The 14274-nt window shown below is 39.1% G+C and overlaps 1 protein-coding gene across 1 annotated transcript in view; it reads right to left on the bottom strand.

Annotated features, from left to right (window-relative positions):
• itfg1 (integrin alpha FG-GAP repeat containing 1) overlaps positions 1–14274 on the bottom strand; it is a 165002-nt gene that overhangs the window by 131761 nt on the left and 18967 nt on the right. Inside the window, exon 7 of the mRNA XM_084927789.1 lies at positions 9135–9187. Within this exon, the coding sequence (XP_084783915.1) occupies positions 9135–9187 (53 nt within the window). The remainder of the gene's footprint in view (positions 1–9134; positions 9188–14274) is intronic.

Below are 14274 nucleotides of genomic sequence, written 5' to 3'. Positions count from 1 at the left end.
TAACAATGAACAGTCTGAGCTGGAACAATGGAGTCGGTGCAGAAAGTTATGTAGTCTGTGATACACTCAGTAAGCCCATTGATGTCCTCTTCGTGAGGCTCACAGAGTGTTTCCCAGTTGGTCACCTCAAAACAGCCCTGTAGTTCCGCTAAGGCCTCCTCTGACCACCTCCTAACAGTCCTCGTGGTCACAGGTTCCCTCCTCACAATTGGCACATAGTGGGGGGTGAGGTGAATCAGGTTATGATCTGACCTACCAAGTGGGGGGTGGGACAGTCCACATATTGTCTGAATGTTGTTAGTGTATTGTCCAGTGATACGTGGTTGAAGTCACCCGAGATCACAATAAAGGCACTCGGGTGCTGAGTCTGTAACCGGGCTATGGCAGAGTGGATAGTGTCACATGCAGCTGTGGGGTTAGCAGAGGGAGGAACATAAACAGCCACCAAGATGACGTGAGAGAATTCCCTGGGTAAATAATACGGCCTGAGTCCAACAGCACACAGTTCAATGTCCGGGCAACAAATCTTTTCTTTGATTGTTATGTTGGCAGGGTTACACCACCGGTTGTTAACTAAAACAGCAAGCCCACCTCCTTTCCGCTTACCGCTAGCGATGCTGTCCCTGTCCGCCCGAACAGTGTGGAAGCCTTCCACGGAAGCATTCTCGTCGGGAATGTCCTGGTGCATCCATGATTCGGTGAAACACATCAGGCTACACTCTCGGTATTCCCTCTGACTCCGTACCAGCTGATCGCCCTGATGATAATCTTCCAATTTAATAATAATAATAATAATAATAATAATAATAATAATAATAATAATAATAATAATAATAATCTTCCAATTTAGAACTACAAGTTAAAAAAAAAGAACTAACATAAATAAAATACACTTCAGCTAAATACTTCTAATTTATTTTCCCAAACCACGCGGAGCCGCACTGTAAGGACTAAAGAGCCGTGCGGCTCCGGAGCCGTAGGTTGCCGACCCCTGGGCTAGGTGGTATATAATGATGTGCTACGTGATCGCTAGCGACACAGCTATGTTAGTATAACATAAACAGTGAAGCTGGAGGATGAACGCTAACACTTTTCCACTCGATAAAAGTTAACGTGAAGGTTCCTGATGGTTAGAGACAAATGCAATCACATGGCAGGATGCTGTAAATGGACCAAACTTCAGTCAGAAGAACAACTGAGATAATCCATCCACAATAGAAGGTTAGTGATTAATATACTGCAACAACATGGGAACAGAGCAGCTGTGATAGAATACAGCATTAATGAATCAATGGTGCAGAAGTGGAGGAAGCAAGAAGAATGAGTTGAATAAAGTTTGATTTATCTGACTGCTTTGTTTCGCTTAATGTGCCTTATAATCCCGTGCACCTTATCGTCCGAAAAATACGTATTTGACTTTTTTTATTTGGCACACTGCAGTTTAATGTTGCAAAGCACCTCTTTTTAACTTCAGTGGATATTATACATGGTTATGCTCAGGATATGTCACTCCATTTCTACTGGAAATGCCTTTTGGTTAAACTTTCAGCAAGGAATTTGCTTTTGCACTGTTAAATTTTTATATAAATTCAAATTCAAATTTTATTTGTCACACGCACACAACCATACACAGTATGACATGGGGGTGAAATGCTTGTAGCTGTACAATGCCTGACCATTAAATGACAGAAAAAAAGTTTTACAATATTTACAATTTACAGGTCACTACAAAATTTACAAATTAACTTAGGAATTTACAGTAAAGAATGTGCAAATAGCAGAAGAGATTATAAAGATTATAAAGATTATAAATTATAGGAATTATAGGATTATAGGAACTGTGTGGTGGTGCGTGTGGTGATGTGATGTGTGTGAGAGTCCAGTCTTATAGTGACGTGTGTGGGAGAGTCCAGTCCTACACCTGGTTCGGGGCCCGAATAGCCTGGGGGAAGAAGTTCCTCCTCATTCTCTCTGTTTTGGCCTTAAGGGAGCGGAAGCGCTTCCCAGACCTCAACAGTGAGAAGAGTCCATTGTTGGGATGGGAGAGGTCCATCATAATCTTCCTAGCTTTGGACTTGCACCGCTTGGTGTAGATGGACAGCAGGTCAGGGAGCTCTGATTGAATGATGCGTTCGGCTGAGCGCACCACTCTTTGCAGATCTCGTCTGTCCTGCTTGGTGCTGTTCCCAAACCAGGTGCAGATGTTTGCCGTCAGGACGCTCTCGATGGTGCAGGAGTAGAAGTTCTTGAGCACCTTCAGTGGCAGATGGAAGTCTCTAAGTCTTCTGAGGAAGAAGAGACGCTGACGGGCTTTCTTAACCAGGGTGTTGATGTGGCAGGACCATGACAGGTTCTGAGTGACACCCAGGTATCGGAAACTGTCCACTCTCTCCACTGGCGTGCCACTGATGATGAGGGGTTTGTAATTCCTCGCCTGTTTTGTAGTGAAGTCCACGATCAGCTCCTTAGTCTTGCTGTTGTTTAGGAGGAGGTTATTCTCCTGGCACCAGGTCTCCAGGTTCCTAATCTCCTCCAGGTAGGCCGTCTCGATGTTGTCGGAGATCAGGCCCACAACAGCAGTGTCGTCAGCAAACTTGACAATGGAGGTGGTGTCTGATGTGGCTACACAGTCATAAGTGTACAGTGAGTACAGCAGGGGGCTTAAAACACAGCCCTGAGGCACTCCAGTGCTGAGTGAGATGGAGGGGGAGACTTGTTTTCCCACCCTCACTGATTGGGGTCTGTCTGTGAGGAAGTTGAGGATCCACTGACACAGTGATGAGCTGAGTCCTAGATCCGTCAACTTGGTGAAAAGCTTAGAGGGAATTATTGTGTTGAATGCTGAACTGTAGTCCACGAACAGCATCCTAACATAATTCCCTCTGCCAGTGTCCAGGTGACTCAGGGATGTGTGGAGCAGGTGAGATATGGCATCGTCTGTGGAACGATTAGTCCAGTCCGGTAAGCAAACTGAAGTGAGTCGATGGTGGCAGGAAGTGAAGAAGTGATGTGATCTCTCATCATATAGCTTTAATGCATATACAAAACAGCTGCTTGTTTAAGTGAAAATAAATGGATGGGGGGGGGGGGGGGGGGGGGGGGGGGGGGGTTTGAGCTAGTAAAGTTGTGGAGTTGTATTATGTCTCGCATCAATTATATCGTCAGTTATATCGTTACTGCAAAATTTTCAAATATATATCGTGATAAATAGTTTTGGCCATATCGCCCTGCTCTAAATCCAATACCAATTATTATTGAATAAGCTGTATTCCCCATTATAAGGCAAAGATCGTCATTCTCCCTGAACGCCATAAACAGGCCTAACTTATTAAATGTTCCTTTTGTAACTTGTAATCTATAAGGCTTAAAAAACAATTTTACTGGTATTTATAGTAAAATTACAGCCAAGGATACAAGATATTATACCAATACCAGGGCCAAATTATTGAGTCAGGATCAAACTAATCTCAATCCAAATATTGGATGAGTGCATCCCTACCATGAGTAAACTCATGGTAGTAAACTCAAAATCACAAAAGCCCCTTAAGGCCATCTTCTAGTGGGTCTTTATATAGCCTCCAGTTAATTCTTGTTCAGTCCCTTGCTCACTCACCTCAGAAATGCACCAGTTATTTCGCCATATCTGTAATGTGACAACATAACCTTTTAACATGATTGTGATTTTCCTGAAAAAGATGAGTTGCAGGGAGGCAAATCTGAAGAATGGGGTGGGTGGTGAGCAAAGTCGATATTGGTTTGGCCAAATACTGTTTCCAATGTGCTCTGTGCTCATGACGACGTGCCATTGTTAAGTTCTCTCTCAGATCCCCTGTTGCCAATAGGAAGCCTGGGGATGAATTTACAGGACAAATTCAAGCTGTTGACTTCTCTACTAAAATTGCTATAACCTATTCTGTCCTAGACAGAAATCCACCTTCCATTACCAGTCATGAGCCTCCATATAACAGTCAGGTCAGTTTGTTAGAGAACTTGCTTTGCCCTCTGTGCCAGTTTGAGAAATGCATACGAAACTGGATATAGAACATTGTCTGGGGATGCAGTAGGGGAGATCGATCAAATTTAAATCACATGTGTGGGTTTTTATTTATTTATTTTATTCTAATAGGATTATTCCAGGAACCTTTTGATCACAACTTGTTTGTGTGTAAGACTGCAGCAAATCTAATTCTATCTATACAGCACAAAACCACAACAACAGTTGCTTCAAGGTGATTTTATATTGTAAGGTAAAGACCCTACAATAATACAAAGAAAACAGAGAAAATCCCATCAATTATATGATCCCCAACAATAATACGAGCAAGCGTTTTGGCGACAGTGGGAAGGAAAAACTCCCTTTCAACAGGAAGAAACCTCCAGCAGGACCAGGCCCAAGGAGAGGTGGCCATCTGCTGCGACCGGTTGGGGTGAGAGAAGGAAGACAGGATAAAAGACATGCTGTGGAAGAGAGCCAAAGAAATCCAATACTACTTATTTGGAATGATATACACATATGGGGGTGACTTTAAAAAAATGGATGTCGTGAATAGCCAATAAATCTCATCAAATGGGTCCACATTTGACTTCTTCTATTGTTCAAAGAACCAAATTTCAAGCAGACGTCTTCGAAATGACATTCATTTTCTTCTTATTATAAAGAATTTTTCATTTTGCCTACCTCTCTGATATCCTGGTGAAAAGCAAGTAAGCTGATCTGAAAGGTGTTTACCATTAAAAACTGAAAGCGCAAGCCTCAATATAAAAACACTGACTTGCTTTGATGGCAAGCAGTAGTTTATTTATATGCATGTGCTAATCTGTGTAAGTGTGTGACTGGGGATAAAAACAGCTTCTCACTGACCAGTGAACTAAATTATTATATCAGCCGTTAAAGAACTGACCTTTTAAAGCACTTGGCTCTATTTGGCAGCCAATAAAAACACCTCTCTTCACTCATCTCTTTGGAGCTTGTTGATTTTTATTTCCCCCTCTGTGACTGCCTTCTCTTGTGTAATCACACAAAAACAGGGGAAAGAGGAAAGATGGAAGGAGACTTAGGGGAAGAGAAAACATAGAAAAGTAATTAAAACAGAGTGCTGGAGAAAGAGGAGCGTGCTGGCCTATGACCGATAGATGCAGCCGCATTGAACCGAAAACCACGATGGGATTAACAGAGGTCTAATGCTCTAAGGATGCTGGGAAATGGCTTGGTCTTCTGTGTTTGTGTAGATTTGCACAAGTGTGTGTGTGTGTGTGTCCATGGAATGCTTCTGAAGAAACTTGTTTGTTTTTTTTTAGAAATTATTCAAGAGTGTGGATGTACAGACTTGTTTGTCAGTGTGACTGAAAAAAAAAATATACACTGCTAAGGAAAACAGGAAAAGCACTATAAGTAACACCTCATGTCTGCATCGCTCAACCGAGCTAAATTAGGGTGTACTCACACAAGGCACGGTGCCCCCCCAACAATGCACTTACACTGCCCTTAACAATCTGGGCCTGAATACGCTTAATTTTGTCTTTAGGATTTCACACTCTTTCTTGGCTGGTCTTACCCTCTCCCTGTCCCCCCCTCCACACACACACACACACACACACACACACACACACACACACACACACACACACACACACACACACACACACACACACACACACACACACACACACACACACACTCACTCTTGCAGAGCATAAGGGGGTTCATGATTTTATGCATTATGTGGCTTAACTGTGGAAGCAGTAACACACTGGCCTCTCACATACTAGCTAATTAATTAACAAAGTGATTTCATGATGTCCATTACAATCACACTATATTTATACTGTGCCCACATCCAACTCAACTGTGCCTGGGCCTGCTTCTTGCAGGAGACCAGCGCACAACACTCAGTAGTGATCACACTTAGCCAAACAAAGTGGACACTTGGGGGTCAAGAGTGCTCTGACATGGAAGTGTGAGTACACCCTTTCACTGGAAATTCATAAAAACATAAGAAAGAGGCAGGACACAGAGAAGTTGATCTTTTGCATATAAAATGTCACTTTGCCATTATTTTTATCCAATCATAATTAGCAAATAAATTATAATAAATTATAAGGTATGGCTAAAAACATATTCACAGCTGAACGTCACCTTTGACCACTAAATACTGCTCAGTTCAGCCTGAGTTCAAGTGAATAAACTCAACCAAAATTTGAAGAAATTCCATCATAGTGTGGCTGAAAAGCTGCAGCCAGTGGATGCAAAATAAAATTCATTAATAGAAAAAGAAAAATTGAAAAAGCATTGCTAATAAATAAGAAGAAAAAAGACAAAGAAAAGGATTTAACTTCTTCATAGAGTAGCTAAGAAGTAGATCAAGAGATCCATAATCTGAGACTGCAGAGACACTGACAAGGTTCATTTTGTCTTGCTCCCAAATCCTTTCCACTATACTTAGAGATGCTTGTAAGACATGCTTTTTGCAGAACTACTAATCACTTGATTGGCAGGAGGCAAAGTATGCAAAATTACAAAATAAATGCCAAGATCAACATTAAATAGAATTATAAAATACTAAAACTGTTTTGGTGTGAGTGTCAATTACTTTATTTATTGATTCACTAAAAATTCTTCAGTTCTTAACATTGATAATACTATGTACTTCACATTTTTTTATTTCTTCATGGCTAAAAATTAATCCTTGAAAAGTGTAAGTCATAGATTCATCTGTTTTATGGTTTATAGTCTACGTTTGTATCCATGTATAAACGGAACAGAAAAAGGATAAACTTATATTAAAAAGTGCTTCAATGAAACTATTCCACATGCAAAACTGAGCTGAAAACAGTATCTTTAAAATGTGGTAGCTGATCTTTGGTCATTGTAAATTCCGGTTATTGATCTGGGTTCAAAACAGATGTGATGTGATATACTGGATTTTCTTGAAAAATGATCGCATTGTGCCTGTTAGCACTTTTGTCTTAAAGGAAAAGCTACTTTGCAAATTACTGTGTTTAGTGATATTATGGAAGTTCTGTTGTAGAAGGATAAAATAGTTGAGGTCAATGCACTCAGTGTCCTATTGTTTTAAAAGTATAGAATTAAAAATTTCTGTTAAACTCAATTATTCATTATTCATTATTTCCTTTTCTCATTTTCATTTTCTCATGTATGTTTTGCATTTGGATGTAGGCCCTGGCATCTATTTAGATTCTATTTCATATTTTTCATTGTAATAACTGCAGTGAAATGGTTCAGTCTGTTGAAGATTCACAACTGAATAAAAAGCTAATATATTTTTAAGATATTGTTTATGAAATAGACAAAAAAAAAAACCAACAACAACAAAAAACCCTTCATTTGCAGAGTTTTATAAAAATCATTTGGAACTACCTCAAAAGTTTAAAGTGATCTTTCTCTGAAATTCATTTGCTTCATCCTCTCCGATTAGCATTCTTGCCACCCATCGCACATCCAACTGGTATTTGGGCATGGCAGTTTATTTGCACAGTTTTGCTCCTGCTTGGTCACTCTCCCCTCAGACGCATTCTGTCTCTTCCACATCCTTCAATCTCTCTCCGTTTCCCTCTTCTTCCTTACCTCCTCCCCTTCCTTTCTCCTATTCCCCTTCTCTGTGATAAGATAGACTACTGTTCGGCTTGTGCCTCGACCTGCTGAATTTCAAATAGGCCCCTTTGACAAAAACCCAGAGCCATGGTCTCCCCTCCTTGCTCTCCCAGAATATTAACTAGTTCTGCAGCAGTGCCAACAATCCTAGACTCCTAAGCCCACCAAAGCACTACAGATCCATTTGTTGCATTAAGAAAATGAATACTGAAGCAGAGGAGGGGATCATCACTCTCTCAATACCTGTAGTTATACTTCAGGACGTGAGACTGCAACTGAGGCCATACTGTACATTCTTAGTTTATAACTGAATGCCTTTGAGACTGAACACAAATCTTAGCAATAAATAAATGAATAAATGTTGTGTAACAATAAATGAAATAGCTGTTGTATAGTGATCACCAATCTCTTTATTCTTTTCAAGAAGTAGGACAGACTATAGCAAAACCTCTTTTCTAATTTGATTGTCACAGTTAGCTATGCTGTTCTTCATTAAACTCAAGCTATACATTTAAGTTCTACTCAGAAGAGACCTGCTGCCCTCTTTCGGAACTCAACCTATCAGTCAAGACCCACTGAACCAGATCGCTGACAGTTTACCATATGACTGTTTTTTAGGGGCTATCGAGTTTAACTCGTTTAAAGCTCCAAACATAGATGAACACAATATGAATATTTTACTCTAGTGCACTGTAATGAAAACGAACAAAGTTATTAAGCTTCTGGAAAATAAAGTGCTAAAATATTAACTGCTTTACTGAGATTGTGTAAACGTCTGTGGCATCATCAATGTCAGTGTATAAGCTGCCGGATATTAAATTTAGAATTTTTTTTTTAACAGAATATAATATAGAAAAGAATGTTTGGGGTAATTTAGATATGGGGTCATCTCAGAGTTTGCTCTGGAGAGCAGTCCTGGCTTTCTTGTTTGTAATACTCTGCAGTGTTCGTAATACATATAGCTGAATCATAGCTGAGCAGATGGTTTTGTATACTCAAGCAGTGTCTTCACCGTAAGTTGCCAACTAGTTTACACTGCCAGAAGCTTAAACAATTCCACCATTGTTTTCCTTTTCCAGCATAACTGAACCCCCCCCCCAAAAAAAACAAAACAAAAAGATGATAAGATGTGATATGTATAGCCAGCCAGTTGTAATTTGTCAAATACATTCATTACAATTGCGTCATTGCCTGCTGTAGCTGTAGTGGTTAAGGTGGATGGAATCAGTTGATTGCCGACTTGAGGCAACATTTCAGGTCACTGTGCTTATCCTACATTACATTACGTTACATTACAAATGGCTAACCACGTAAGACAGACATTATATAAATGCCAATATAGTTTTAGGCTATTAGCAGCACCATGCATGCAATACAAGCTGGGCTCTACTTTACTCTGGAGGACTGTAATGCTGGCACTAATGTTAATTTTGATCATTATAGAAGAGTCTGAGTTGTAAAAAGTCACTAATGATAGGCAAGAGACTCAAAGACACTCAAATAAGTCCAAAAAGCTTATTACCTTGTTGATCCAGGTCTCAAACATTCGGTCGTTATTCATTGTCAGGAATAAATCTGAGAGGAAAAAAAAGAAGTAGGGAGGGTGCAAGTCATTAAGTGATACAGTGATGATTTGTTTGGCAATTATAATCAAGTATGGAGCAGACGCGCTGATCAAATGTGCTGATCTACAACACAGAGAATCACATAACTGGAAATGTAAACTATACTCTTGCAATAAGGCTTTTAACAGATATGGACAATGTTAACAAATCCTGAAAAAACAGAGAAGACCTTCTCTATTGTAGCCAAAAAAATGTTCTCTTTTTCATTTTGTCTCTCAGCAGCTAAAATTGAAAACATGAAATTAAATCTACTCTTCAACATAATATATGACGCACAGGACTCAATACATGTTTATGCTCAACTTAATTAAAACAAAATATACAGAAGAAGAAAAGTCTAAATATTTTAACATTCAACAGTTGACACAGAGGAATGATTTATATATTTATTCATTTTTGTATATTTCTGACATTTCTTCCTCCAACTCTGATATAGAGAGGTACTGCTTGTTCAATATGCAGTTTAAGTAGGTTTCCTAAAGCAACAAAGATAAATTGGCTTCTTAAAACAGTATAAGTAAAAACAGGTAAGGAGAAGGAAAAGGGATAGTGGTGGAATCTCCTGCTCAAAGCAGATGGATTTTGCTCAGCTTTCTGGAGTCTTCACCCCTGGTAATGCCTGTAGCTCGCTCTATTGGAATCCTATAACCTGCACTTGTACTCATATTGCTTGCTCTTGAAGCTCAGGCTGCAGGCTGCACTTCTAATGCAGTTTCTGTGTGCTTCTCTTTGAGAGGACGTTTACTTTCATTCCTGTGTGCTCTGGTTCTGCCCCAATAATTGGACATGAAATAAATATTGCCATTGATCTGCTTTGGGCCCTGCTATGTGTTGCTGTGCCCTGCATGGGAATATACAAATGGTACTGAAATAAGGGGAAAATTAATAAAGGAAAAACTGGAACAACAGGACAAACGAAGGATGTGTGTGTAATGATAGAAAGCACTATAGAAATCCTATATCCATACACAGAAGAATTATCTAGTAATGTCATGGTCATCAAAGCCAACAAGTTCAAGATGCTACAATGTCACTCAATATGCATGACTATACATGACATTAAAAATACTGTTTTGAAAGAGATTTTCAGTCAAAGCTTTTTGACTGAAAAGTGATCCTCTGATACCATACCAATTAAAAAGTCTTGTAACAAATACACATGGAAATGTAGTCCTAGATTTCATCTGTAGTCATTTCACAAGTGATAAGTAACTTTCTCTGGATGAGCTCAACTTCCCAAATACATTCTAGTAGCTCATGTGAGAAAGGATTTAGTTGGCTAGCATTCTTAAAATCTAGGTTTTAGTGCATATATGTATGTTTTGTGCTTTACACATGCTTCCCACTGTGGCAGGTGCTCATAATTTGGTGGATTTGAATTTCCTGGCCCTCCTTCAAAATAATTCATCAGCTTCTTATGTCAGAGAGATACCAACTATTAACTATCAAGTTACCAACTATTAACATATAGAGAATATACTACGCCATCTGTGCTAAACACACATGGATTCATGGTTTTAATAGAACCTACGGTGTACTACAAATTATAGTCATATAACATTACATATCCAAAAATGTATCTGAGGCTCTGGTGCCTTTGTGTTTAATCACAGGGACGGTGGGCCACAGATGGTGGTTATTTATCTAAACCCAGCTACAGCTGTTGCAAAGTAATGCCACATTTAAGGTGCTCAAGCTGGTAAAACAGTTCAACTACAACTTTTAATCCTTGTGGACTTGCAGAAATGCTGCCCACGCGGACTCCAAACTTTTTAACAAATGCAAAGTACATAACAAATGTATGCATAGATTATGAATATGTGCAGACGCACAAACAAACACACAGCAATTTGCAGAGCGTGTTTATGCGGGTTTTCGTGTTACTATGTGTGTTTGGAGCCACACCGGGTGGTGTGTTGATGAGCTCGGTTAATCAGCCAATCAGGCCTCTTAAACAGAACCCAGCCGTGATTGGCTGATTAGATGCGATGGTGTTGTGTCAGTGAGAGAGGCATAGAGCAGCAGAGAGATGTTCATCTTGTAAACACTTAACATTCTCGCTGTGGGGGTTCTTCCTCTTTTTGCTCATCTTTTTTTTCCACCCATGTTCACCACTAACAGACTCATCTCCATTATTTTCTCTTGCTTTAGACTTTTACTAAATTCAGCCCAACTTAAAAGGTCACTGCACTTCTTTTGGTTAGTCTGGTCTTCACCACTTTCATGCAGCATCTTGAGGGTGTAAACTGACAATTTAAATGTGGAAAGACCACTTGAGCACTCTTGAAACTTCACTCGGCTTTCTCCTTGGACACTACACTACAGGTGGCTCTGTTCTCAGATCTGTCCTAAGAAGGAAAGCAGTTTCAGAGTCTGTCAAGGGGAATACAGACAGACTGAAAACAAAGTTCTGGTTTGTAAACTATGCAATACTGTAATTGCAATGTGATTCCTTTAAAATGATCTTTTTAAAAGTATTGTACTTCTCTGTTCCCCCTCCTCTAACTCACTTTCTTTGCAATAAACTATTCCACAAATTCTCCAGAGAGAAGAGCTCCAAATAGCAATAGAAACATAAGTGCTGCCACCATCACTCACTTTAACATAGTTTTGCTGTTACAGGGACTTATAACTGGGCTTCTAAGGGTCTTTAATATAAAGATATAAAGAGGACTCCAACAAAAAAGAGGAGCATAGACAAAAAACGGAACAGAACAGAAGAGTGGATCCTATGGGAAATTCCTCCGGGTATGGTATTTCATGTTTTGACCACTTATCACAATTTAATTTTGTTCTGAAATAATGTTTTTTCAAAGCATATCTTTATCATTCTTTTCTAGTTCACTGGATACTTTTTCAGTCATATTGAAAATTTAAACCATTGCCTATAAAAGCATTCCTTTTGATAATTTAAGTTAAACAAGAAGTATGTATTTGCTGCCCTTGATCATTTATCATTTCCTTTGATACCTCTGATACCTTAATGATGACCATGAGTCCAAACTACTTTAGCGAAGGATAACATGTAGGCAGTAAAGTATGTATGAGTAAGAATTTATATATCAGTTTAAAAAGGTTCATATATTTTAAACCAAAACACCATCCCATTGAATTAACCCAGTCATTTTTCCCTAGAATATAAACAGTTAAATGATTAAAAACTGAGGAAAGCCTTGTCAGTTTTCCAAAATGCAGCAGGCAGCAGGACCACAAGGGATATGACTCAACAGGTCAAGTCTACTCCATTGTTTAAACACAAAAATCTGTTTTCCTTCCTATATTCAATATGAGAAAGACTTGCCGAAAATCTTTTTTAGCTTCTCTTTAGCAACGTTAGTAGGGCTAGAACGTGTGAAGGAAAAAGAAACGAAAGAAAACAAGCAAGGCAGTTTAAATGTAATACTAGTGTAAGGACCAAAAAAGACAAAAAAGTATGGATCAAATAAGGATGTCGTTGGTTCTGTTGCTTTAATTGAATCTTTTTAATTTTAGAAAATGCCCACTGTGAATTTGACAGTGTTGTATGATAGCAATGGTAAATCAGCGTGACACCAGTTTAATGATACAAAGAAATCACTGAAGCAGCCGGCTTTATGGACTGTTTGATAGTCTTTTAGGAATAAGCATTAGTTATCTGATCACCAATCTCTTGTTGGGGGGTGGGCTCCTGCTCAGCACCAAATTCAAGCCACCCATGTTTGAAGTAGAGATTAAACAGCTGGATGAAACTTTTTACATTTTCAAATTTTTTCAATGTCTAGCAATGCTATGACAGGCAGATGTTCTCAATGAAGATGACACAAAACATTGAAAAATTGACTGGGAGTTCACGGGCACTGTGGTTGTCCCAGTATCACGACAAGCCACCAGTAATCCTGTCAGTCCTGTGCATTTGGTGGTGACCAGTACATCCATCAAAGCCAGAGAATCCCATCAATCCACAGCTCAGTAGAAAAAGAAAATCAGGACAGCTGCTGTGTAGTTGTAAGTCATCAGTAATGCCTCAGCTATAAGGAATGTGTAGCCTTCTGCTTAATATTAGGACTATACAAACAAAGTGATTAGCAAATGTTTCTGCATGTTGAGTTTAAATTGTAGTGAGGTGTATGTCGGTGTGACCTGCACTATTATATCGCTGAATCCCCAGGCAGAGCCTCTTTTGATCAGTGCATAAACTAACCATATAATCTGTAAACACAATCTTCTTCATCAGATAGATGTTAGAAGACGTAATCTTACTCAGTTTTCTTTGTTCTCAAATACCCAGTACAATTTACCACGTTCTGTACAAAAGTATTCTCCCTGTTTTTTCCTTCTTCTCTCAATTACAGTTGATTTGTCTTCTCTTATGTTTTGCTATGTTTTCTATACTGAGGGTAACTGTTTTTTAGGACTTTATTGTGCATAATACTCTATTTTTTTCATCCCATACAACTATAGACAAAAACAAACAAATACAAAAGAAACTAATCATGCGTCTGAGGCTGGAAATACCGACTGCTACATCACTTCATCCTTTAGCTCAAACTAGAGGCACCAAATCCAACTTCAACAACATTATCTAGCTCCTTGCAGTATGAGCGCATACACTTAATTAAAGCATAGGCTAATGGAGCTGTCATCCTCCACCACTTGGGAAAGATGCATAATTGAGGTATATAAATGTGTTTGTGTGTAGGAGGGTGGGATTGCATAACAACAATAGGGATTCAGAGCTCTAACTGGTATGTCATGTTGTCGGATAATTAAAGACATGCTAACTGTGATAGCTGATGCGATGGATATACAAGGCATCAAAAACACTGGGCAGAGGGAGACAAAGAAAAACAGAAAGAAACTGATACCAAATGGTAAGGCCATCCTGTGCTTGAGATGCATCTGAAAAAGATGTTTACTTAATTAATTAGTACAGAGCAAAAGCAAGCTAGTCCTTTAATTTGCAAAAGATGCTTTCCATCTACAGTAACTTCACCATTTCTTCCATGTTACTCTGCTTTCTCTTTCAGGCTTTTCAGTGTTGTTAAATTGTTTCTTCCC

This window comes from Perissodus microlepis, chromosome 1 (genome assembly GCF_051167445.1).
Source record: "Perissodus microlepis isolate ML-2025 ecotype Zambia chromosome 1, ASM5116744v1, whole genome shotgun sequence".
In the NCBI taxonomy this organism is placed as follows: Eukaryota; Metazoa; Chordata; class Actinopteri; order Cichliformes; family Cichlidae; genus Perissodus; species Perissodus microlepis.
The sequence above is the reverse complement of the archived record's forward strand: the minus strand, read 5'-3'. Positions and strand labels throughout refer to the sequence as shown.